Source organism: Astyanax mexicanus, chromosome 15 (genome assembly GCF_023375975.1).
Source record: "Astyanax mexicanus isolate ESR-SI-001 chromosome 15, AstMex3_surface, whole genome shotgun sequence".
Taxonomy (NCBI): Eukaryota; Metazoa; Chordata; class Actinopteri; order Characiformes; family Acestrorhamphidae; genus Astyanax; species Astyanax mexicanus.
In genome coordinates this window covers 38,855,184-38,880,703 of record NC_064422.1, presented here as the reverse complement: position 1 = coordinate 38,880,703, position 25,520 = coordinate 38,855,184, and the positions used below count along the sequence as shown (strand labels likewise).

Here is a 25,520-nt window from a genome sequence, read left to right as displayed (position 1 = left end):
TGTATTTTTCATTTATGTTATTATTGTCACTTTGCATAAAAGTGTGTAGCTTTCAAACCAAACTAAACTAAACTAAAGTGTTACCAGAATTAGAACTGAAGAGAGATGGTAAGCTAAAAAAAAGAGAACCTAATGTCACAACACTGCTACTAAAATTACAGGTTTCATCCATACAGAATGGGGACTGCAGCACAACACACGTTTTAAGAGTACTCTTCCACATACTTTCAAGATTATAGATTCTCAAACAATCCTTAAAACTATGACTATCGCTTTATATAGAAGATGCCTGCATTTTAGCACACTGAGGACAGACTACTGGTCAGAATGTGAATGTGAACGCCACAATATATTGAGGACCTTATATATTTTTCATTACTGTTATGAATGTCCATTTGCATAAAAGTGTGTAACTTTGATAAACCGAAATAAACTAAACTAAAGTGTTACCAGAATTAGAACTGAAGAGATATGGTAAGCTAAAAAAAAGAGAACCTAATGTCACAACACTGCTACTAAAATTACAGGTTTCATCCATACAGAATGGGGACTGCAGCACAACACACGTTTTAAGAGTACTCTTCCACATACTTTCAAGATTATAGATTCTCAAACAATCCTTAAAACTATGACTATCGCTTTATATAGAAGATGCCTGCATTTTAGCACACTGAGGACAGACTACTGGTCAGAATGTGAATGTGAACGCCACAATATATTGAGGACCTTATATATTTTTCATTACTGTTATGAATGTCCATTTGCATAAAAGTGTGTAACTTTGATAAACCGAAATAAACTAAACTAAAGTGTTTCCAGAATTAGAGCTGAAGAGAAATGTCAAGCCAAAAAACAGAACCTAATATCACAACACTGCTACTAAATTCACAAGATTCATCCACAGCGAAAGAGGACTGCAGCACAACACACGTTTTAAGAGTACTCTTTCACACACTCAGTAAAATTACAGATCACAATACATTGAGCACCTAATATATTTTTCATTACTGTTATAAATGTCCATTTCCATAAAAGTGTGTAACTTTGATACACCGAAATAAACTAAAGTGTTTCCAGAATTAGAACTGAGGAGAGATGTAAAACCAAAAAACAGAACCCAATATCACAACACTGCTACTAAGATCACCAGATTCATCCACACTGTAAGGGTAGTGCAACACTACACACGTTTTAAGAGTACTCTTCCAAAAACTTTCAAAATTACAGATCACAATGTATTCAACACCTAATATATTTTTCATTACTGTTAGAAATGTCCATTTGCATAAAAGTGTGGAACTTTGATTTTTGAACTGAAATAAACTAAACTAAATAAAGTGTCACCAGAATTAGAACTGAAGAAAGATGTCAAGCTAAAAACTTTCAAAATTACAGATCACAATATATTGAGGACCTAATATATTTTCATTACTGTTATTATTGTCACTTTGCTTAAAAGTGTGTAACTTTTATTTTTAATCCAAAATAAACTAAACTACTCTTTCACACACTCAGTAAAATTACAGATCAAACTATCGCTTTATTAAGAAGATGCCTTTTTTTTAGCACACTGAGGACAGACTGCTGATCAGAATGTCACATATATATTTTTCATTATTGTTATTATTGTCACTTTGCAAAAAAGTTTGTAACTTTGATTTTTAAACTGAAATAAACCAAATTAAAATGTTACCAGAATTAGAACTGAAGAGAGATGTCAAGCTAAAAAACAAAACCTGATACCACAACAACTAAGATCACCAGATTCATCCACACTGAAAGGGGAGTGCAGCACAACACACGTTTTAAGAGTACTCTTCCACACACTCAGTAAAATTACACATCAGACTATCACTTTATGAAGGAGATGCCATCATTTTAGCACACTGAGGACAGACTACTGAACGTCAGAATGAAAATGTGAATGTAAAGTTTAGAGCATGACCCTTTCATCGGGCAGCCAGACAACAAGAGGAAGCAACAGCAGTGAAGCCCAGAGAGTAAACTTAAAAAAACACAATAAACCTAGACATAAAGACATAATATTAATAATAATAATAAAGCGCACCTACCTGCTTGCTCCGCCTATCTCTCGGCCGTTTACCATCACACACCCTTTTAGAACCAAATGATGCTGAAATGTTGAACCTACCCGTAAGTACCCATAGTGTGAGTCTGTAAAGTTGTTGAGCCCCTGTGTGCAGTACAGTAATGAATAAAGATGGTGTGTGATCCAGCATGCAGTGGCTGTGAGGTGGGCATACATACACACAGTGACTGAGTGACTCAGTGATTGGCTAACTGACCGCGAGCTGGAACAGGGTGGTGCCCGTGGTGCCCGGGACTTACCTGGGCAGCACATGACGGCAGCAGGCTCTTCAATTGGGCAGTGCAGTGCATTGACACCCAATTTGTGAGGCTATACGACACAACTAATCTATAAAGCTGTAATGTAAGGCTATTCACACTGTAATGTGAATTTATAACAAAATGTGACGTTCTATAAATAAAGTACAGTAATCACTATGTGAAAGATCAGTCATGTGGTGTAATGATCACTCTTACCTGTTCACGAGAGGGGTTCATTCAATCAGTGAAACAAATCAAAATCAAATCTGTGATGCTAAAAATCCTAAAAAAAAAAAAAAGTGCTAAAAACTCAAAGCTAAAATAACCCTACATTTTAATTTCTTCTAGATACAAGTTTACATGTGTTTAAATGTGTGAAAAACTTTGCTTGGGTATGTTTATCCATAGGATATCCTTATTATTCATGAGATAATAATTTTAATTGTATTGTGTACACAGTGCCGATTTAACACTGGCAAATTAACTGTGTAAATAAACAAAATAAAAGTCCTAATTTATCTATAGCAAATTATAAAAAGTTAAAGCACAAAAATAAAATAAAAATATATAAACGTGGACTTGCTAGTGTGCAATGCTTTGCTTGAGTATGTTTATTATATGTATAAGATATCCACTACTAAACATCACTTATTAATTAGTGAATAAAGCTTTTTTGCATAAATAAACAAAATTAAAGTCCCAATTTACACCTAGTTGTTTTTAGTTTGTAATACCTATAATGCACATTCATTAACTCTGAATTAAAAAATAATAGAAAATTTTGATAAAAAATATATAATAATAATAATAATAATAATAATAATAATAATAATATGTTGTGTTATTATTCATTAGTTAACAATTATTTTATTTAGTACCCATTTCTGAATTTACTGTGTAAATAAACTAAATAAAATTTATACCAAATTATTACAAGTTACATAAAAACAATTTTAACATGGCCTTACAGGTGTGAAAAGCTTGCTTGAGAATGTTTATTATATGTATAAGTTATCCACTACTAAATATTACTTATCCAATAGGGAATAAAGCTTTTATTATGTAAATAAACGAAAAAAAAAATATATATATATTTTTTTAAATGTGGCCTTCTGGATGTGTATAGCTTTGTGTGGTGATTTTATTATATTTATATCGCATCCACTACTAAATATTATTTATCTGTTAGTGAATAAAGCTTTTATTATGAGAATAAACAAGCAACATAAAAGTCCAAATTAAGACTTTTTTATTATTATATTATTATTATTTATTTTTACAGTTCGTAAGAACTATTATTCAATGTGATACATTAAGAGTTTATTTTTATGGCGAAATTGAGCAAATCATTATACTTAAAAAATCATAAAATAATAAAATGCTACAGATGAACCACATTTGGTACCAAAAAATAACTGTTTTTGGAGACATGCATTAATATAAAGAACTTTTAACCTCTTAAAAAAAATTAAACATAAAAATTCCTTGAGGAATATTTTAGTTCTTGTATTTGAAACTGTGCAGAAACCTGTTAAGGTGCTTTAACTGGGTGTAACATAGTTTGTACTGCTTTGTATTGTATTTAAATTGTATTAACTGATTAGTAATCCTTAGTAAGTAATAAAGTCAGGGAGTTTTAGGGGTTAAATTGATAAAAAAAGAATTAAAAAAATAGTATTTTTGGTAACATGTCCTATGAATCCTGGATTTATAATGCCTTATGCAGCATATACATAACACCTTCCAATGAATGTCATGTTGTGCATGTATTTTTATTAGTTTTTTTTTTTTATTAAACAAGCTTATGACAGTCATTATAGCATATTATGAATACAGGATGCATAAGAAGTGTTAACATATTTTTTTTTTCTAGGGCATAAATCTTAAAAAAAAACACACCATTAAAAGCTCCCTTAAAGCACTATTATGTTGCAAAGTATTATTTTTTTTTCTAATTATCTAATAATCCCTTCTACAGTGTATGTGTGTCTTTGTGTGTGTGTCAGGGATAATTGATTTGATTGATTTTCTCTGCGGAAACACATAAACCTCTGTTCCTGTGTCTTTTAATTGGGTTTATTGTTGAGTTTGAGTTTTATTCTGCAGCTTTTTCTACACAAAACACAACAACGACAGCAACCACAGCGGGGCAAATCCGGCCCCACCCCCCTGAAGCCGAATCCCTGAATCCCCCCTTATTCTGCATTTGCTCGTGCATTCAACCAGAAACATTTCCACAGCAATACCCACACACCTACCTTCCAGCCCAGTGGGCACACTTTCAGGACATCACACATCACACACCGAATGCGGTGCGGCTTTGGATACCCAGAAGCACGCAAAAAAAAAAGCTGGTGTAGATGCATGTATAAAACCACAGACAACGGAATATACATGAGCAGATAGCAGCTGAGATAGCTTAGAGGAGCTGGTCGTGTGTATGGCTGTGTGTGCAGTGAGTGTGTAACATCATATATATGTATGTATATCATTATATATCATGGGGAACACATGGGGAAGGAAAGAAAGAAAGAACGGAACGAACGGAAAAGAAGACATTATGTACCTTTACTTTTACCTATGACATGGATATAATGGGTTCCGTGAAGAGAAATTCCAGAGAGATACAGGAGGGATACAAAGGAAGAGGAAAGAGGCAACAGTAAGAGTCATGATCTTGTGTCCAGATCCAGAGACAGGAAACGAAAGGTTAACATCTGCACTAAGCTACTGAGTTATTACGCGCCATGCATTAAGAGCACAGACGTCGTTAGACGAGGCAGGCAGAAAGAGGGTCGGGAGAGAGGGAGGGTGGGAGGTGGATGGGATGGATGGAGGGGGTTTGGGTGGATGGGCGAGGGAGCTGGGGAGATGGAGGCTTCCTGTCAAAGAACATGCCAAGACACGGCGGCGCGGGAGATGCATGAATATTGAACAGAGAGAGAGCTAATGCTTTCCTGTTTTCGCGTCCCAAGAATACCGACTAGAGCGCACTTACAAAAGAATGGCGGCGAACAAACCCCTAAGAGACGTCCTTCAATCTGCAGCCCGTCCAATTGGTTCAAAGCACGTCCTTTTTTTTATTATTTCCTGCCCTCTCTATTTTCTATTTTATGAAAATGAGAAACGAGGTTGGCGAGCAACACAATGAGACAACGATGGAATAGCAATGGAGTAATCAGTTGTGGGGGATGACTGGCAATAATAAATAACTAAAGCAAAAAAAGAAAAGAAAAAGAAAAGTAAAAAATCTGAGAAAAGGAGAAAAGAATCGCAGTGGATGCACGGTTGTAGATTGAAGCACAGTTCAGAAGAGTTTAAAAGAGAGAGAGAGAGAGACATAAAGAGAAGAGAGAAAAGTGGAGAAATAGATAAAAATAAAATAAAAATGTAAAAAAAGAAAAATGTGATAAAAGAAAAAAAAAGACCAAACCATCCATTGAATCAGCGCCAAGCCGGAAAGAAAGCAGCCCCGAGAAAATCCCTACCAGCAGTGACGAGAGGATGTGGGGAGGATTCAGCACGGACGAGGAGCGCGAGAGGGCGCGAAAGATTGAGTACGAGTAAGAGTAAGTAGAAGAAAGAGATAGAGAGAGAGAAGTAGAGAAAGAGAGAGAGAAGCAAAAGGAGGGAGGAAGGATGGGTGGCACAGAGGAGGATAAGGAGGTTTAAGGGCAGGAGTGGAGGACGAGGGGCGAGGATGGAGGCAAAAAAGAGAGGGCGAGAGGGTGAGAAAGGAATAAAACCCATACCTTGGTCGGCCATCATCAGGTGCGCAAGACCTTAAGGGAAGACAAGAGCACAGTCAGCACAGAGAACGGGATCATGGGAAGGTTTCTGTCACATTGACACGCATCAGGCATCACCTGAGTGCAGGATGCCTGTGGTGTGTGGGGTGAGGTTGAGGTTGGGGGTGCAGGGGTGAGGGGGTGAGGGGTATTACATTAGGAAAGGGAAGGAAGAAGAAGGTGGAGGAATGTGTGTGTGTGTATGTTTAAGTGTGTGTGTGTGTGTATATATATATGAGTGTATAGAATGTATTGAGTGAGTGTTTGTTTGGTTGGTTGGTGTGAGGTAAAAAGAGAGAGAGAGGGAAGGAGGTGAGAAGGTGGGTGATACGAGGTAAAAAGCATTTCCTCAACCCAGTGGTTGCAATGCTTTATCTGTCACACTTATCACTTATCTGTCACACTTGAAAGAGAGACATAGAGCTATAAAGATCAAACATGTCCTCTGGTCAAAGGCTTCCCCGGGAATAAGACCAATGAGACGATTGACCATAACAAAGAGCATGGTTGTTTGGACAGATAGCACCATCGTCACTTTTTTTTTTTTTTTTTTAGAAGTGGGACACCAGAAAACATACATGGAAACATAAATTGGACGTTTGGGACTGAATAGCTAAATGCACTGTATTGATCACATATATATGATAGGGCTGGGCTGGGTTAATTAATAAAACATATATAGATTTTTTTTTTTTTATCAATACCATAATTAAAAAAATATTGGACTGATGTCATTTTGTTTAAACAAAATAAACAGACTAATCAGATTAGAGTTGGTTATTTACTCCTTTCTTATTTACTTTCTTTCTTTTGTTATCCTATTAAATCAATGAATACTTTTTTTTTTTAAAGAACAACATATTGCTGTGTTAGTAATCACTTGACTCCGCCCCCACATAGTCTATACAACTTGGAAGCAGTAGCATAGAAAAAAGAACTTATTATTTTTTATTTTGTTCAAATGATCAATTATCATTAATTCTTTAATCACTATCAAAGAAGGTGAAGTGTTTAATTATTTTTTATTTTTTTATTTTTTTCATCATATTGCCCAGCTCTAACATATATAGGGATATACTACTGTGTGATACATTTTCTCTTCTTTTTTATGACCACTTTTATAAAAAAAAAAAGAAAAAAAAAAGATGAAAGAAAGGAAACTATTCAACAGATTTCTATCTACAGTATTACACTACATCTTCCAGAATGGGAAACCGGGGCAAAGAAAAGAGCATGGCCAATTTATTTTACCCATTTCCTTTTAAAATATATCTTTTTTTTTTTCATTATATTCCGAAATATCACCTGCAAACTACTTTTAGCTAGTCTCTCTCTCTCTGTCTCTCTCTCTCTCTCTCTCTCTCTCTTTCTCTCTTTCTCTCTCGTCTATACATACACAAAAGATATAATACCTCAAAAGGAAGGAATTACAATGGAGTGAGTATTTTACCTGCCAAGACTCTAACCTGCACATTTGATCCATCAGTGGGGAATATAAAATTTGATTTGTCCACGGTACTTACCCTCCGTCCCTCAGGCACACAACGCAATTTTAGGAAAATTGACAGCATTTTGCTACCTCTGAATGTTCCTGTGTGCGGATTTTCAATTGCACGCATTACAACGTGAGTGTGTGTCTGAGAGAGCGAATGCGTGAGAGTGGGTGAGAAAGAGAGAGAGAGAGTGCGAGAGAAAGAGAGAAAACGAGTGAGAGAGAGAGAGTAAGAGAACTGGCAGGCAGGCAGGCAGCTGCCTTTAACTGTACACTGTTAAAAGTAAAAGTTCCTTAAGAAACATCAATTTGAAACTATGGAGGATCTACACAAGCTGCTTTAAAGAACCTTCAAAAAAGTTTATGGAGCTTCAAGAGTAGAGCGATGTTCGATATAAAACTATAAACTGTTTGTTTATTGATGTGAAACACGATAAATTAACATCAAAGTTTTTTTTGGTACCACTGTAACCTCTATCTCAATCTGCCTCACCTTGCCTCACTTTACCTCGTTTTGCCTAATTTCTACCTCAACCTGCCTCAACTTACCTCACTCTACATCCTTATGCCTCTTTCTACCATGTTCTACTTCACTCTGCTTTACTCTCCCACACTTTTCCATGTTTTGCCTAATTCTATCTCACTCTGTCTCTCTCTACCTCACTCTACCTTGTTCTACCTCGCGCTTCCTCACTTCGTTCTGATTTACTGTGCCTTTCTTTAACCTGTTTTGCCTAATTCTACTCACACTGCCTCTCTTTATCTTGTTTTACCTCGCTCTGCTTTACTCTGCCTCACTTTACCTTGTTTTTTTTTTCTAATTCTACCTCACTCTGCCTCACCTTACCTCACTCTATGTCCTTCTGCCTCTCTCTACCTCAAACTACCTTGTTCTGCCTCTCTCTGCTTTACTAATTCTACCTCACTCTGCCTCACCTTACCTTGCTCTACATCCTTCTGCTTCTTTCTACCTCACTCTACCTTGTTCTACCTCGCTCTTCCTCACTCTGCCTTGATTTACTTCGTTCTGATTTACTGTGCCTTACTTTAGCCTGTTTTGCCTAATTCTACTCACACTGCCTCTCTTTATCTTGTTTTACCTCGCTCTGCTTTACTCTGCCTCATTATACCTTGTTTTGTCTAATTCTACCTCACTCTGCCTCATCTTACCTTGCTCTAAATCATTCTGCCTTTCTCTACCTCAAACGACCTTGTTCTGCCTCTCTCTGCTTTAGTAATTCTACCTCACTCTGCCTCACCTTACCTCACTCTACGTCCTTCTGCCTCTCTCTACCTCAAACTATCTTGTTCTGCCTCTCTCTGCTTTACTAATTCTACCTCACTCTGCCTCACCTTACCTCACTCTACGTCCTTCTGCCTCTCTCTACCTCAAACTATCTTGTTCTGCCTCTCTCTGCTTTACTAATTCTACCTCACTCTGCCTCACCTTACCTCACTCTACGTCCTTCTGCCTCTCTCTACCTCAAACTATCTTGTTCTGCCTCTCTCTGCTTTACTAATTCTACCTCACTCTGCCTCACCTTACGTCACTCTACGTCCTTCTGCCTCTCTCTACCTCAAACTATTTTGTTCTGCCTCTCTCTGCTTTACTAATTCTACCTCACTCTGCCTCCCCTTACCTTGCTCTACATCCTTCTGCTTCTCTCTAACTTACTCTACCTTGTTCTACCTCACTCTGCCTCACTTTACCATGTTTTGCCAAATTATATCTCACTCTGCCTTAGCTTACCTCGCTCTATATTCTTCTGCCTCTCTCTTCCTCACTCTACCTTGCTCTGCTTTACTCTGTCGCATTTTACCTTGTTTTGCCTAATTCTACCTCACTCTGCCTCCCTTTACTTCACTCTACATCCTTCTGCCTCTCTCTACCTCAAACTACCTACTTGTTCTACCTCGCTTTGCTCTTACTTTCATTTGTTTTGTCTAATTCTACCTCAGTTTGTCTTTCTCTACCTTGTTCTGCATTGCTCTGCCTCACTTTACCTGATTCTACCTTACTTTGCCTCACCTTTACCTTACTCTTCATCCTAATGTCCCTCTCTGCCTCTTTCTACCTTGTTCTCACCTCACTTTGCTTTACTCTGCCTCACTTTACTTTGTCTTGTCTAATTATACCTCACTCTCCCTTACCTTACCTCCCTCTACCTTGTTCTACCTCACTCTGCTTTACTCTGCCTCACTTTACCTTTGTTTTTGCCTAATTCTACCTCACTCTGCCTCACCTTACCTCGCGCTTCATCCTTTTGTCTCTCTCTACCTCACACTACGTTGTTCCACCACATTCTGCTTTACTTTGTCTCACTTTACCTTGTTTTGCCTAATCCTACCTCACTCTGCCTCGTCTTTTCCTTGCTTTACATCCTTCTGCCTCTCTCTATACCCCTTTCTACCTTGTTCCACCTCGCTCTGCTTTACTCTGCCTCATTTTACCCCGTTTTGCCTAATTCTATCTCCCCTTGTTGTACATACCTCTACCTTCTTCTACCTCACTCTACTCTTACTTTACCTCGCTCTAACTTAGTCTACCTTGCTCTAACTGACTTTACCCATTCTACCTCACCTTACGTTGTACTGACTCACTCTACCTCACTCTGCCTCCAGCTTAGTAACATCATTTATGCTGTATGAAGGGCAATTTTAGTTTGCTGTTACTGAAGCTCTCTTCATTGTTGATCATTTTCTTCTAAAAACTATTTTATGAAGGTTCCTCAAAGCACCTTAATTGGTTCCTTCACAGTTTCAAACTGAAGAACCTTTAAAAGTTCCTTAAGGACGTTTTTTCACTGCTTTTAAAAGTGGAATTTGATTCTTTTTATGTTTTAAGTAGAGACTCACACTTATTCCTTTCTCTTTAAATATTCGATTTTCGACAAACAATGTCAAACACACCCAGAGCCTTCTGATTGGACGTACACTAAAGGCTTAAACACCGGAAGAAAGGATTTTACCTGTTTTAAATGTTTTCTTCATTTACCTGCTTGGTACACCTTGTACCCTTACACCCTTAAAGAGGTTAGACTCCAGTCCCAGAAATAGCCAGATAACTCCGAATCCACTTACCGTTTTTGGTGCCCACGATTTGAAAAACCAAACCAAGATATAATAAATAAAATAAAGGATAGAAATAAAATTACAGTAGGGACATGGTTGGAAAAAGCTGGATAGAAATAGAGAGATAGAAATGTCTTGGAAGGACATGAGCAAGAGGAAAATGGGAGGATGGCAGAAATGAAAGGAGAAGAGGTAGAAGGGTGCAGAAAAAAGTGTACCCACCTCCAACGTAGGCCTCTTCTGGAAGGATCGGCCGAGGCGTGGAGAGAAAGAGGAAGACATTGATTAAGAGGCATGCAGTCTGGAAGGTGGCCCAATCTTGAGGACTACCACTGTTACATGCGTCTTATCACCTCGTGCAAAAAAAAAGCCTAAGCAAAAATAAATAAATAAAAACTATGCCGTGGAGGAGCTACATCTTCTTCCTTCAGTGCAGCCGGAGTTTATTTTTTTCTAGTTTTCACTGAGGTTCAGTTTTCTCTTTAGTTCTTTAGTCAATTAAGTAAATTTCCTGCTTGACATGGATGGAACTTCAATGTGGATGGGTTCAACCAGGGAGGCTTTGTGTACTAGAGGTGGGCAATATATTACTTTATACTGATACTTTATCTTATCAACAATAGGGCTGTGTGATATGGCCCTAAAATAATATCACAATATTTAAGAGTATTTTGGCAAAATTGATATCTAAAAAAAAATATTGAATTAATTTCACAAATATACTACTGCAACAAAATTAAGTAATTTCAAACATTCAGGGGGGCTCCGGGTGGCGCTGTCACTATGATCGGGAGATCGCTGGTTCGAATCCCGGTTAAGCAGCTTGCCATCAGCTGCCAAAGCCCTGAGAGAGGAGAGAGCACAATTGGCCTTGCTCTCTCTGTGTGGGTAGATGGCACTCTCTCCCCACATCACCCCTAGGGTGATGTATCAGAACCGAGTCGCTGCGCTTTCCTCCGAGTTCACTGTGTTGTGGCATCACTAGTGATGGGGGATAAACAGCTGCCTAGGAGCTGAATAAATGGGACAGTTGGTCAGATAAATTGGGAGAAAAACATATAATAAAAAAAACAATTTTATATAATAAAACAACATTACCTTACCTAGAGTCTGATTTTGTGTACAAAACAGACATAGGCTTTTAACAGAAAGAAAGAATACCACTTTAATCCCGATAAGAATTTTTGTATCGTTGGAAAAATTGATAATATTATTGTGTACGACATGATCTGCACCCCCCCCCCCCCCCAATTAAAAAGAAACTTTAAAAAAGGAGAACAATTAGCTTGTGTATTGAGATAAATATATTGTGTATTGTAAAAATGTTTAAACATATTGTGATATATATTTTTATTTACCATATCGCCCAGGTCTACTTTGTACCCAATTTAAACCTGGTTCGTTCATGTTTCTTACTGTTTTTCTTATGAAAAACGCTCCAAAAGATAAAAAAAAATTAGTGGAACAATCTACCACTGAAATCCAATTAAAATACTATTTGTATCCTCAAATATTCTATAACTCCACCCCTTTTCTACCCCATCATTTTTTTAGACGTCTTTGTTTGGCTGTAGGAAGGTACTATTTCAGGCCTACATGCCTAAATGCCCTCAATAGTAATAGAGTCTTCCTGGTTGAACTTTTTAGAATTGTTTTTCCTTAGGAATCTAATTAATGAGTGATTTTAATGTGGATAAAACAGTAGTTAAAAACAGTGACAGTTTCAGAAAGCATGCAGAAACATGCAGGCAGATAAATTACTCCTTTAGCAAAGCAAATAAATGGAAGACGGTGAGAAATAAGTGACTATAAACAGCTAATATTTCTGTATTGCTCTGTTACTATACATATATAAATATACATTTAAATATATATGAAAATCTGTGATTTCCTATGATACTATGTAACTTAAAATATATTCTATGTTCTACGTCTAATATTCAACATCAATAATGCAATGTTTTGATGGATCACATTGACTACATTTTATTTTATTTATTTTTTTTTCAAGTCATTTCTTCACTAATCACTTCTGCACTTTTTTTCTATCGCTGGGAGAAGTGAGGAAATAAGGAGAGTAAAAGGGAGTCATGCAGGTGTTTAATAGCAAAAAAAAAAAAAAACGGGTGACGCAGCATAAAGCCAGTGAGTCATATCTAAAAAAAATATTGCTTATAATGAAATAATGTACAGTACCTGGTTATATTATATATATTTATGTATATATACTGTATATATTTAAACGTACAGTATATGCATGTGATGATTACCACATCAGATTAGTCATGATGAAGATTAAAAAATGATTAATTAATCAAATGACTTCACTGAATTTTTGAGTTTTCTTCCTCTTCCTCTTCTAAAGAAAGGACTAAAAGTACATTACCTTCAGGAATGAATGAGCCATTCATGCTCATTTTGTTCGTTCTTTCGTTCGTTCATTCGTTCATTTGTTTGTTTGTTCGTTTTGCAACAAACACACACTAACACACACACACACACACACACACACCTTGTTTTCGATGAGCCAGCAAACCTTGTTTTCACTTCTTGGCGGCCCACCCCTCACACCCCAAAGTCTTGCTACTACTTTTGTCTTTTTTTCTCGCTCTCTTTCTTTGCTTTCGTTTATCTCTTCTTCTTTTTTTTTTCTTTTTTTTGTCCTGCTGTTAAAGTGTTAAAGCATCCAGTCCTACCTCTGTCGCTTCGCACCTCAAGAAGGCGGGAAAAATTGACCCAGGACTTACCGCCCGCCGCAGTCCGCTCCTCTGGACCAAATACAAAAAATTGCATGCACCATTTGCACTGCCACTAGAACAAAAATGCTGATGAATGAATGAAGAAACAAACCAACGAAAAAAAAAAAAATATATATATATATAACAATAAGAAGAAGGAGAAGAAATAACAGAAAAAAAAAAAAGAAGAACATGCCATGGCAGAAATAATGACAAATCAACATTATGCGGTTAGTGTAGCAGTGCTGCGGGATGGCATTACGTAGCGCAGGCCTTCTCTCTCTTTTTCTGTCTCTCTCTCTTTCTCTCTCTTTCTCTCTCGTCCAGATTACTACCTTCGCGCGCTGCCAATATATGAATAATCTCTTTTTACGATGAATGGAGCACAAAGATTTGGGACAAAACAACACCGCTAAATATGAGAGCTGCTAAGCGATTAGGGCTGACGACACTGAGGAGAGACATCGCGCAGCTAATGCTAACGATACGGCGTGCAGTCGCTGCAGCCGCTGCAGTGCTGGGGGGGGTGGGGAATGGGGGGGGGGGGGTTGTATAGCGTATGGCCTGTATAGCCTGCAGTATTGATTTTATGTTCACGATCACCCTCGGCCCTTTAGCACTGCTGCCTTAAGTGATGCCATTATCTGTCTTACAGTATATGTCAGACTCTAGAGCTGCAGTATAGTGCTAATCCTGTTTGGACCTGTACACACTTATGCAGGTCTGTGTGTGTGTGTGTGTGTGTGTGTTTAGTGGCAAGAACTTGGTGATTTAATATAAATCACAATATAGCGCTTATTCAGTAAACTACATTTACAACTACATTACATTTAAAGCATTTAGCCGACTAACAATACAGTCACCCAGAGTGGGAACTGAACCCCACTCTCCCACAGGATGTGGGAGCTCACTGGCATGCAGTGGTGTTATCCACTGCACCACAACAACCACTATTGATACAATCTGTATAAAAAAAAAATCAAATTGACTTCAAATCTATCCAATCAAAACTGTGGGACCTAACAACAGATCAATTAGACAAGCTAATTAAAATTAAATATTGATACTGTGTTTTTGAAAATATATATAGTATTGCAAAACCAAATATAACCACAATACAGTATGATATTAGTATTTTGTATTTTCTTTCCCTCTCAGTAAAATATGTATGGTGTATATTGCCAACAAAAACAGAATATAAAGGTTCGGATTCAATAAAATATATATAATTATATCATAATTAGCACTTTTACGATTACATTTTTTGGTCGATATATTGACCAAGAAATAACTGCAAAAAAATGGCATTTTAGGACCATTTTACACCAATTATTAATCATTAAAAATTATAATATAATATACAATCTAGAATAACGATGCAACTACAGCCTTTTAAAAAAGCGATAAACTTCTCATTCATAGAGAATTCGAAAATATATATTTTAAAATATTGCAAATTATTAAAACATCACTTTTTTCTTGTTAATGGGCTCACCTTACCTTAAAAATGAACAATAGGCAATATATAGATTAGCAAAAAGTATCCAAAAAGGTGTCAATATATTGTAACTATACTCAACTACACTCAATATTGTAACTATCAAGACAGGCCTGAGCAAATAAATAGTTTTTATTCATTTTTATCCAATTTTTACATAACTAAAAGTCAATACTATATTTTTGACAATTGATATGGTATCGCAAAACTATCGAATGCGATTATGAATGGCCGATATGGCCCTAAAATAAAATCATAACATTTCAGGGTATTTTTGTGCTAACCATATTATTGGCAATGTGACAAAACACTGAAAAATAGTGCTACAAATACTATAAAAGATTTACATTTGTATTTTATACTGGAATAAATATAGAGATAACAATTCCAGACATACGGTTGAAAAACCATAAAAATCTGTAAACTTTTGCCAAATTTTGTAAATGACAGTAAATTATATAACTACACTAAATAATGTAACACCATAATCATCCACAGTATTAAAGTGCATTATATTTACAATATTGTGTGCATATAAACTACAATTATAGAAAAAAAAAAAAAAAGCTTAAAGTTTCACAATTAATAGCAAAACGAATAAAAAAAAGACAAGAAGATCTCAAGACTAGAAAAGCGATATTAGCAATATGGACTTTTCTTGTATCATTAAAAAAATAAAAAAAATATGGAATATTACTGTGCATGATTTGATATAGCACACTCCTAATCATGATACTCGATACTCACAATATATCAATATTATCTTACAACCCTGGAAGGTTGTATTTACACTGGTCTGACTGGTAAATAAAGATGGTGTAGTCTCTGTAACACTGCAGAGCCTCTTATTCATGTATACACACACACACACACACCTCATCAAACGGACGTCTTGTCTTGAGCGCTGGCCGTGCACAGCGCCCTGCTTTTTGGGGAGAATAAAGTCTTAGCAAGTAGAGGACAATGTGCTCTCTCTCTCTCTCTCTCTCTTTCTCTCTCTCTATCACACACACACACACACACACTCAGTTAGGCACCAGTACAGGCCTGAGCAGCGGGCATGGGCCAAACACAATGTGACGCATGCTCTCACACAGCCCTGTGTGACCAGGGCCCGAGCTCCAGCTGCTCGTTTATAGCAGTTTTTCAGTTCGTCAGAGTGTGTTATTCTCAAACACACACACACACACACACACGCACAGAGAGACAGTGCATACAGCCTCTGAGGGGGATCACTCTGTGTACGCTCTGATGTACAAGGCCTACCGCTACGGCAAAGTCACTAAAGATGTCTCTGTCAACAAAGATTTACTCAAACTCCCTGAAAAATTCATTACTGACCCAATCATGATCCCCCGATTCTGAGAATAAGCAGCATCATATCCAGAAACAAGGGATGCACCGAAGTGGAGTTCAGAGCCGATGCTGATATACACTACCTGACCAAAAAAAAAAATATCTCCACCTGGATTTTGGTCTACAAGCTGCAGTTGGTCTGCAGGTTTAGGTTCAGCAACAGTATGTGCTGAAAGAATGAGGTCAGCTGACTACCTAAGTATACTGAATATAGACCAGGTTATTCCATCAATGCTTGGTCTTTCCCCAGCATATACTTAATACATTATAAAGTATCGGTTTGAAGTATGCCAAATCTACGCATCATCCTGATGCTGATGATTAAAAAAAAAGCAATTATTTGGCCGATACCGATAATAATAATTCTAATATCATCATAAAACCCTACTAGAAACTGCTACAGAAACTCTTTATATTTCTATATATAAAATATAGGAAGTTACATATTAGAAAATACATTGATACATTGGTTGAAATTATGCATCCGATTCAGTAACAATTAAAATATGATTTATTTAATTAAATAACTGGTGCATATCTTCCTGCAAACTAATAGTAGGGCTTGGCAATATTGTACAAAGTACAAATTTCAATACTAATACTAATATATATGAGTGATTCTTGATTATGATTGACTTTTTTTTTTTCTTACACAGCAACAAAAAAAAAACATATTTGGTATTTTTTTATTTATAGATGTGCCAAAATAGTAAAAAAAAAAAAAAAAGCAGCACAATTTAGAGCCATCATATTTCAAACTATCGTTATTTTTCCTTTTATTCCATTTATTTCTATAGAAGTAAAAATGTGCAAGCTAGAGCTGCACAGTATATGTAGTTTTAGCATCGTCATCACAATGTGTGCATGCAGAAATGTCACATTGCAAATTTAATCAGGATTTTGCTGCTTCATACAAAAGGAAAAAAATATTTCAGATGAAGAAAATGACCTCATGCAGTTTATATTATTTTTTTTCAAAATCAAATTAATTCACTTAACCTCCCAAAATTAACTAACAGATAAAAGACGGGGTACAATTTAACTATACCAGTCAAAAGTTATTAAATGTATTTTCTTTCTTTGTCCTTTGTTTATTTTTACATTGTAAATTTTATATTGAAGAATATTTTAAAGCTATACAGGAACACATGCGGAATAAGACTGAATAAGAAGGTGTGTCCAAACTTTTGACTGCTATTGTATCGTCTCCACACGCAGATGCGTTCAGTGTTTTACTGTAATAGATCTGTAATCTGTAGCAGCAGGAGATTACAGGGCTTAGTCCACCTGCAGCTACTTTAGATGAGATGATATCATAGATCTGTAGCAGAACATCCATCTGATGATGTTCAGCTCATCACTGAACACTACAGAGTGCAGATACTGAGAGGCAGTGTAAATCATATGTCTTGATGCCTTTGGCTGCATGTTTTACTACAATAATGATTATACATATATAGCTACTGAGCAAAGCACTATTATTTAATATTACATTATTGTTAATATCTGCTTATTTCACTATCGAGTAGCGTGAATGAGTTTAATCAGTAGTATATAGTTATATAAAGTTATAGTTATCCACATGAGCTGTCAGGCTACAACTTTTAGCTGTTAGTAGCATAGACTGAGTGTAGCTGGACAGAGCATCGTCTCTCAAAAGTGAAGCCACCACAGGTCGGGCTCCCTCTGCTGTTCGGTTGCAGAAAGCTGTGTAACCCCACCCATCCGCATATGTTTCAATGGCAAAACAGACAACTTTCAATCCCGTTTTTTTTTTCCAGTATACTGTGATTCTACCTCCTTTATTTAAATGCAACAGCTAGTGTAACCTCTGCTTATATTGTTACATTTTTATATCCCCACAGAATTAGTTTTTAAAACGTTATTCAGCTCTATTCAAAAAGCTGTGGTTATTGTAAAAGGGCTGGGTTACACCTAGCCGGGGTGGGACCAATGACTGTATGGGCGGGACCATAGACTGTGTGAGCTCTGTGGAGGCAACCATCAGCCCTCAGGGGCGGGGTTATTTAAATGAGTAGGCGGTCTCTCCACAGTCTTTCTCCCTCCTCTGGTCTCTACTGCGCAGACTCAGGTTTCAGGATCGCCAACATGGCGGAAGATTTTGGCTTCATTTTCATTGAATGAATTTGAACAGAGACACGGCGTCCATCTTTTTTACAGTCTCTGGTTTGTAGCAAAAATGAAAATTCACACGGTTTTCATTTCCCATTAAATAAAAATCTACTACAAGACAGACTCTGGGCTCTATTTTATTGATCTATTCTAGCACACCAGTCAATTACAGATCATGTAGCTTGATTAAGGGGTACCAAATGTCTTTGGTATTGTAAGGATGCAAAAAACACATAAAAGCAATGTACTAACTCTCTTAATTAATTATGGGTGTGTTTTTGGCATAATGTGAAATAAATCAGTCTGCTGGTTGTCATTCCCTTTAAGAGGCAGGTGTGCTCTGACTTTGGCGCGTTCATATCTTAACAGTGCAGTGCTGTGAAGACACACCAGCAGCTCATTTAAAGCACAAGGATTGAGATTTTGTGCTCGTGGGCTCCCCCTACAGTTGTAGAGTGTAATAAATGTTTCAGGCGGATTGGTTTCTCTTTCTCATTTTCTGGCTGTCACAGACATATTCGGTCTCGTTCCAGCTTCTGCCAGAGTGTCTGTATGTTAGTTTGTAAAGAATGAACCAGTAGTTCTTGTAGAACTGTTAGAGGTCGGAAAGCAGGTCGCAGTTCTCGCGAGCGTTGGTCGCAGCCGCCTCGGAAAACTTAGTCTGGTTTGAGCTCAGAGGAGCTCCGGCACAGACACGAGAGCACCGCTATTCCTCCTATTCCACCTCAATGCAGCGCTGCAGTGAGTTTCAAGCTGTAATTTTACTTCTTTAAAAAGATCAAAAATCATGGAAATGTATATACAAAGATATATAGAATAGAGTACCAGTCAAAAGTTTGGACAAACCTTCTCATTCATTTTTTTTTTTATTTCTTTGTTAATTTATTTATTTACTACATTGTAGGCTAATATTAAATACATAGAAATAATTAAGGGACACATATGGAATATATGGAATTATACAGTAAATATAAAAAAAAAACTGTCCACATTCCACTGATCTAGACCTGATGAACTGAGATGGTGATTTGAGGTGATTTAATTGGGAAGAGCTGGAGCTTCACAGCTTGAAGAAAAAGCAGCAACTATTGTTCAGCACCTCCAGAAACTCCTTCCTTCAAGACGCTGAGAAAACTATTCCAGTTGACTCTCCCTCATGAAGACACTGAGATTAAAATACAGAGTGTGCAGATCAGACCTCAAAGATAAATCTAAAGTATAAAACATAGAAAACGTTTGTCTGCTCCTGTATCTGATTGGATAATTGACTGGTATCCAGTAGCAGCTCTGGTAAATCTCTCTTCTTTGCGTTTGTGTTCTTTGGCAGCTCTTTGGTTAAAGACTTTAGCATTAAAGTAATGCTAATACTGTGCTGTTCTCCTTCCTCTGCTCAGGTCCCTCTGCAGGGTTTCAGCAGACACCCCTCCGTCATCAAAGCAGCGCACGAGGCTTAACCAAAGAACCGGAGCATATGCAGCACCAAATGTGCTATAATACCTCTGTAAACCCGGCTATCTGTACAACCAACACGAATATTTAAACATGGCCGCATGATCAATACACGGGCCTACACAAATAAGCCTCAGCTACCAGATGCTCTGAATACACCAGCACCAGCCTCCTCTGCCTGCACTCACTGTTTCACTCAGTAAAGCTCACTGAGAACGGCGTACAGTAGAGGAGAAAAGCTAAAAGATAAAAAAAAAAAAATGGTTTGCTGACCCAATGATGAGCCCCTGGTTTTGGAAATAAACAATAGTATATTATAGTATATAAAAGCTGTGTATTGGCAAGAACTTGTCAATACAGTGGTTACAATTTAATATATTGTTAGATATTAGAGCTAAACTGGACAATATATCAATATGATTTTATCATATTGTGATAAATGACAATAATCATATCAAGGATATCGTCATAATTACTTAAAGGATGCTGTGGATGTGAATGATCCAGCAGTCTAAAGAGCAGCCACAATTATCGTGGGATCGCTGGTTCGAATCCCAGTCATGCAGCTTGACATCAGCTGGCAGAGCCCTGAGAGAGCACAATTGGCCTTGGGTAAATGGCACTCTTTCCCCTCATCACCTCGAAAAGTGGTGGTGGCTAAGTTCACATGTATGGGAGGAGGAATGTGCTTGTCTTCACCCTCCTTGTGTTGTGGGATCACTAGTGATGGGGGATATACAGCTGAACAGCAGCTGAATGGTGGGACAATTGGCCAGACAAATTGGGAGAAAATGGGGAAAAAATTAGAAATACATTTATAAAAAAAAGAAATCTGCCACTGCTGATGCATTTTGTCTGCGTGTCAAAATATGACAAATACTGTGCATAATAAAAGAAAAATCTTTAAATATTGTGATATATTTTTCCTATCTATATCAGAATTGTGTCATATCAACCATATATATATATTGATATATTGATATTTCGATGATATACATTTTTTTTACAAATCATCCAGCCCTATGTGATATCATCAAATTTTACGAAAACTGGTATAGTATAAAAACACACTATCTAGGCACTATATCTCATGATAATTCAAATAATGACTATTTATGATATAATACTATTATATAATCATAAAATCTGAATAAAAAAAATAATTTTACATGACCTTTTATCCAATCACAACACTGAAATCAAACCTCACTGCTACAACACTGCTATCTAGGGGCGGGGCTTAACACAACCCCAAAGAAATCACTGTCTGACACCAATCTTTTTTTTTTTTTAACGTAAACTAATAATTACAATTCAATACTATGGTTTTTGAAAATCGATATAGAACTTCGATACAAAATATTGCAATATGATGTGATATCGATATATTTTCTTACAGCTCTTGTAATAATAGTAATTACGAGAGATATTTTGTAATACATATACTGTATATGACATATGTTGTAATTATGACAACAAATGTCTCATTATTATGAGAGATTATGTCATAAACACGACATGGGCCATAATTATGCCATGATGTCCCACAATAACAAGACATTTTCTCATAAATACACAATGCTTTATGTCATAATTACAACAGAAAATTGCATTTTTATTTAATTTATTTCATAATTACAGCATAAGAGCTTGCAATATCGATATGCAAATGTTTTTTTTTTTATTATTATTATTAAACTTCAGGAAAATATGCTTCTGAGCATCTATTTCTGGAAATAATCAATTTGAAATAAAATTAAAAGAACATTAAAACATGGATATATAGTTAAAGCACTCCTAAAACCAGATAAATAAGATCCGCAAACCAGTTTCCCTCTTTCACGCTACCAGAAACTCTGAATACAATAAGATTTTTTTATTTTTTTAATCTAAGAGCTTTACATGCTCTTTTCCTCATTAGAGCTCAGAGGGATATGGTGTACAGTAGATGAGTGGCAGTTGATATAAAACAATCCGTAGAGGCTCTTAAACATAATAACACACAGAAGCGAACGCCACACTCGCGCCCGGCGATCGCCAGCCGTGTAAAAGTATCTCATTACGTGTAGCACTGCTATTCTCTGCAGTGCGGCCTCCCTCTCCCACTGCGCTCACCACACCTGCTCCACTAAAGAATGTCATTACCGCATCTGCCTGTCGAGAGAGTGGCGGAGCACTTGTGCGTTCCGAGCGGACGCATTAAACCCACACGCCACCCTTTCCTCCCTCAAGTGTACATAACCGGCCAATCAAGACGGCCGCCTCTGACGGATCACTTCGCCCACCGGGCTGACAGGAAGTGGCGCTTCCGTACGATGAGAAAAAAAAAGAGAGAGAGAAAAAAAAAGATGCAGGAAGAACGTGCGTGTCACGGTGCTCACGCTGGATCTGCATCAGCATTCATAGCCAATCACAGCACAGAATGAAGCTAAGATGTACCAAAAACCTCAAAACCGTCATTAGGGCTACAACGGTTAAGAAGCGGCGACATTAGAAAGAAGTGGGACAATACATCGATATCATAACGATACATTGTATCGATACTTGCCGTCAAATATCAATATTTTAGTATCAAATCTGACTTACTAAAATTACTACTTCACTACTCCACATGGTGGCACGATACACCATATCGATACATGATGTCAAATATACCTAATTTCACTTATTAAATACAATATGAAGGAGTGGGACAATATATCGATACATAGCGATACATTGTATCCATACGTTCCATCAAATATTAATATATTTTTTTTACCTAATTTCCTTTTTTAAAGACATTAGACAGAAATAGGACAATATATCAATATCAAGGCGATACATTGTATCGATGCATGGCATTAAAAAATTTACTTACTAAAGTTACTACATTATTACTCCATGTGGTGGCATGATACATCATATCAATACGTGATGTTAAATATCAATATTTTATACCTAATTTCACTTATTAAAGACAAATACAAAGGAGTGGGACAATATATCGATACATAGAATCACATCCTATTGATACATGGAATCAAATATCAATATTTTTATACCCAATTTACTTGTTAAAGACATAAGGAGGGAGTGGGACAATATATTGATATCATAGCAATACATCCTATTGATACATGGCATCAAATATTAATATTTTTATACCCAATTTTATTTACTAAAATGACTACTTCATTACTCCATGTGGTGGCACAGTACATCATATCAATATAATACATCATATCGGTGCAATAAATCATATCGTGCGATAAATCATATCGATACGTGCCGTCAAATATCAATATTTTTCTACCTAATTTCACTTACTTAAGACATTAGGAAGGAGTGGGACAATATATCGATATCATAGCGATACAATGTAGCGATACATGGAGTCAAATATCAATATTTTTATACCCAATTTGACTTACTACTAAAGTTACTACTTTTTTTACTCCACATGGTGGCATGATACATCATATCGATACAATACATCATATTATACATGCCTTCAAATATCAATATTTTTATACCCAATATATCTTACTACTTCATCTATCCATGTGGTGGCGCTATAATCAAATAAATATGGTAAACCTGCAGTGAAGAATATTGATTGTGAAATTGATTGTAAAAAACTGACACCAATAAATCAATAATTTAATAATAATTTTTCTGCCATTTGCTCTTTTAGGAGTATTTTATCTATTTCAGTTACACAGATGTTGTGAAGTATCGTAGAGCAGCGATTCTCAACTAGTGCTTTTGCACCCAAAAGTGGGTCTGCTCACTAACTCAGTCCACACTCAGTTTGTGTGTCCAAAAAGGCCCAAACACAAACAGATTGTTCATTTACTCACTAAATCTCAGAACAATCCACTTTTATATGTCTTCTGATCATCATTTAAAGAGAATTTAAATCCCATGTTCTGCTGTTTCTATTGTTTTGAAGCAAAGAAAGAGAAAGCTAGAAACAGAAGCCAAACCCACAGGAAGCAGAGATGCAGGGAATGGCAGGAATAACAATTGACAAAGAATCGAACAATCAGATAAATTAATCATTAATCAGATTAGTCGACTACCAGTATTACAATTAGTTGCAGCCCTACTTACTTTGTAGTAATTTCTTTACCTGTGCTTTATGCAGCCACCTACTTCATGTGAAGCTGGAGGTGGGCAATATGATGGTATTTTATCAACAATACGTGTTTTAAAACATATTGATGACACCATCAGCAAATAAAGAAGATCGACCCAACTGTATTCTTGTATAAAATCCTTTTTAATTGCATAATATGATGCAAAATGTCATAAAAGTCTCTGCACTATGAATGAAAGAGTATTTAAATAGAAGATTTTCTAGTCTGATTGACCAAAACATTGCAATAAATATCATAAAAATAAAAAAATGTCTGTAAATATCATGATAAAATGTTTTTACCAATTCACTCAGCTCTAATATCAAGAATAATACATCATATTGAATGTAAGATGAACTGTCATTTTCTTTTTATGATTTTTGCATAATAAAATAAAAATACGTAGCTTAATCTAGTGGTCTTGGACATAAAACTACTGGCACTGTCAGAGTGTGATGATGTACTTTACAGACAATGGCTTTATACCATTCATATTAATATCAGAATTATATTGTATCGACCAAAATTAAAAATAAAGTATATTGTGATATAAATATTGGCCATATCGTCTAACCCTTGGTGAGGTATTACATTTTAATGCCTTTCTCTCTCTTTTCTCTTTCACTACTATAAAGGGTATGCTAATTTACCAACATCAACCACAACAGCGCAGCTAAATGACAAAGCGAAAGGTCATTCTCAGCCCCTCTCCTGCTGCTGGAAGACAGGAAACACACACTATTGTAGTCATACTGTTATTATATACTATAACTCTTTACATTAAAGGCTTTCTACAAGCCCACAGTCCTGCTTTCAGGAATATTTAGATACTTAGTGAATAGGGGTGGCTAGAGGTCAATAACTGGCTTTGAAACCAAGCTTTTTTTTTTATTCTAAAATCAGCAGTGATCCACTTCTATTTATTATAGCATATTTGCCAAATCAGTTCTGAACATGACCAAAAGATTTCTTTTGTTTTTGTTTTTTTTTTGTCATACTGATATCTTTCCAAAAATCAAACAAATTCCAAAGCCATCACTTTGTTTTTTTTATTTTTTAAGCTATTCAGAGTTGGACTTGTGGACTTGTTTGTGTGCTTTGGGTCATTGTCCTGCTGCAGAACCTAAGTAAGCCCGAGCTTGAGATCACAAACAGATGCCGGATATTCTCCTTCAGGATTCTCTCATGAACAGCAGAATTCCTGCTTGGTCACCAGTTCTTTAAATGTTGTTCTGGGTTTTGGGACCTCCTGGATGAGTTTCCATGCCCTTTTGGAGTAATTTCAGTAGGCTGGCCACTGCTGGGAAGGTTCACCAGTGTTCCATGTTTTCTCCATTAGTGTTCTCTGGAGTCCCAAAGCTTTAGAAATGACTTTATAACTTTTTCCCAGACTGATAGAATATCAATAACTTTGTTTTCACATCTGCTTTCTTTTCTGTATTTTTTCATATTGGTGCATATGTGTAGCTTCATGTTGTCAGACAGGTTCTATTTAAGTGATTTCTTGATTCTACAGGTCTGGCA

General features: G+C 36.5%; 1 protein-coding gene across 17 annotated transcripts in view; it reads right to left on the bottom strand.

Moving 5' to 3' along the window:
• The window catches only part of nrxn1a (neurexin 1a), a 365,537-nt gene that overhangs the window by 330,076 nt on the left and 9,941 nt on the right, over positions 1–25,520 (bottom strand). For 8 of the 17 annotated variants that reach the window (XM_049464538.1, XM_049464531.1, XM_049464536.1 and 5 more), the window contains 2 exons: positions 10,924–10,941; positions 6,102–6,131 (listed from right to left, as the gene is read on the bottom strand). The exons of 5 other annotated variants lie outside the window; for them this stretch is intronic. In XM_049464538.1, the coding sequence (XP_049320495.1) occupies positions 6,102–6,131; positions 10,924–10,941 (48 nt within the window). The remainder of the gene's footprint in view (positions 1–6,101; positions 6,132–10,923; positions 10,942–25,520) is intronic. 4 more of the 17 variants (XM_049464532.1, XM_049464539.1, XM_049464543.1 and 1 more) reach the window with 2 other exon arrangements.